Source organism: Penaeus japonicus, unplaced genomic scaffold, assembly GCF_977035675.1.
Source record: "Penaeus japonicus unplaced genomic scaffold, GWHDUDI00000001_assembly GWHDUDI00000027, whole genome shotgun sequence".
Taxonomy (NCBI): Eukaryota; Metazoa; Arthropoda; class Malacostraca; order Decapoda; family Penaeidae; genus Penaeus; species Penaeus japonicus.
Genome location: NW_028234429.1, coordinates 35,333,882 through 35,336,381, shown reverse-complemented (window position 1 = coordinate 35,336,381; position 2,500 = coordinate 35,333,882). Strand labels below are relative to the sequence as shown.

Here is a 2,500-nt window from a genome sequence, read left to right as displayed (position 1 = left end):
TTGAGTCACCAAGCTTACTAGATGATGCCATCTAATAGTGAACCAGTTGTTTTATATTGTTAGCATATAGTAGGTGAAAATAGTTGTGTACTATTTTCAGTACAATAAATGTTATTATAAAAATAAAGCTGTTATTCTCCTGACTGATTTGATTGCATAGAATTACATAAAGATAAATCAGATAAAGATATTTCCAAGGATAAAGGTATTCCTGATTTATTTCAAAAGTCAGGAATAAAGAAACATCAATTGCAGCACACATACATACATACATACATACATATATATATACACATATATATAATATATTTGAATATATATATATATATATATATATATATATATATATATATACATACATATACGTATATGTATATATATGTATGTATATCTATCTATCTTTCTCTCTCTATAAATAAATATATATATATATATATATATATATATATATATATATATATATATATATATATATATATATACATATGCATATATATTTATATGTATGTATGTATGTATGTTTGTATATGTTAGTATAAATAAAAATATATATGTCTATATATTCATCTATCTATGTATCTATCTATCTATCCACACACACACACACACACACAGTTTTTGACGTTCATGGAAACCTTTCAGTCCTTTGAACGTGAAACAGGTTGATCACGTAACCTTTCATTCATTACATACCAGCACTTCAGAAAACGAAATATAATATGCATAGATGCAACATATGAAATTCATGAATAGATTATGGCATTTATGAATAGTTTATGACGGTAGAGTCCCTTCTAAAAACAAGTATATGAGGATCTATGTTATGAATACACACAAAAAAAAACGTAGAGATGCCTACAAAAAAAAAAAAAAAAAAAAAAAAAATGTAATTCAGCATTCTACAGTATCCACAAAAGGACATTAAAGGTGATATTTGCGAAACAGATCTAACAGGTTTTCGACATGAGTAACCAGTTATTCAGTTCACACGTGGCCACCGGTTACTAACCTACTTACTGGTGAACTCTTTTAGATCTAGGTTTAGATACAGATATTTAATTAGGTCTAATGTTTTACCAAAAACAAGTGTGAAAATGATAGATTATTATTGTGAATTAATAGAAAATTAAGAAAAGGGTCACATGAAAGGCTTACATAGTATCTATGGGAATGTTCGGTTATAAAATGGAGGATGTAACAGATGAAGTATTTATCATAGAGGAATGATCTTGTGCAGATGATTATAAGTTGAATTACAAATCACGGAGAAATATCATTAAAATCATGATCGAGTCACTTTATAAGAACTGCGTTTTTAACGATTTTTCATGAATACAATGAAAACTGATTATTAATGTTAACCAATAGCAGGTTGAATATTTTAGGTGTATATCTTTTAAATTCACAAACTAAGTATATCTCACTACTAATGGTCATTGTATGTTTTTTATTATTATTATTACCATCATTCATTACTCTTTCCATTTGACTTAAAAAAAGAAAGAAAAAAAAAAACAGAGAAAAAAAAAACTTGGTATGATACTGACTGTATTAACAAAAGTAATTTGTTATAATAAATCAAATCTGGATTCTCTCTCATAAGCCTATTCTTTGCCTCTAATCTATCAACAACTTTGCACTTGACGCCATCTATGAGCAGAGAAATCTAGTAAGGAGGAGACTGCAGTCCGGTTTTCAGAGGTCCAACTTAAGTTACAATTGAGAATATGGTCTACACGTGCATAATGACTCGCGTTTCAGCAAGTCATGCGCAAAGAACTGGAATGATCTTAAGCTCGTTTTCTTAAGTAGTATGGAGATAACTCTCTATTGTTGTATCTTGAACCTAAGTGATTAGCTAATATACCCAGAGACTCCAAAAAATAAAAGATGTGTCGTTTTTGGTAAGTCTTAAAAGTTGTTTCCTGTGTGAAAAAACAGAAAGAAAAACAGGAATGCTATTGATACCTATCATAACAAGTTCGAACTGCCAAGCATGCAATTAAATACAAGTCAATTCACGACAGTACATAAATACAGAGTAATTAGCAACGTAACATTGCATTCATGCAATGCGAGAGATTAGAAAATGACGTAAGTGCAAAGGCAAGTGCAAAGGCGTTTTGAAAGTGGTCGCATTGAAAGTTTTATGCAACACTTAACTGAGAAAATGGCACGATGGATAGAAGAGATATCTAAATAAATATGCAATATGTAAAAACTTTCTTTCCAAAAGAGAAGAGAAAAAGTACATACCTATCGTTTATTGTAAGTATAATTGCATTTATTCTTATGGTTATATATCGCGACTTCCCATTATGTGCATTCTGTAAGCTATAATCTATATGAAGTAAATATATACACAACACACATCACACATACACAACACACACACACAAAACACATACACACATACATACACACACAACACATACAAACACAATAACACACACACAAACACACACATAAGCACGCGCAAAAATATGTACATACATACACA

General features: G+C 29.4%; 1 protein-coding gene across 1 annotated transcript in view; it reads left to right on the top strand.

Moving 5' to 3' along the window:
• LOC147468710 (uncharacterized) overlaps positions 1–127 on the top strand; it is a 1,245-nt gene extending 1,118 nt beyond the window's left edge. Inside the window, exon 2 of the mRNA XM_086552958.1 lies at positions 1–127. This exon is cut by the window's left edge and continues 791 nt beyond it. Within this exon, the coding sequence (XP_086409084.1) occupies positions 1–4 (4 nt within the window). The 3' untranslated portion in view covers positions 5–127.
• Positions 128–2,500: the final 2,373 nt, after the last annotated feature.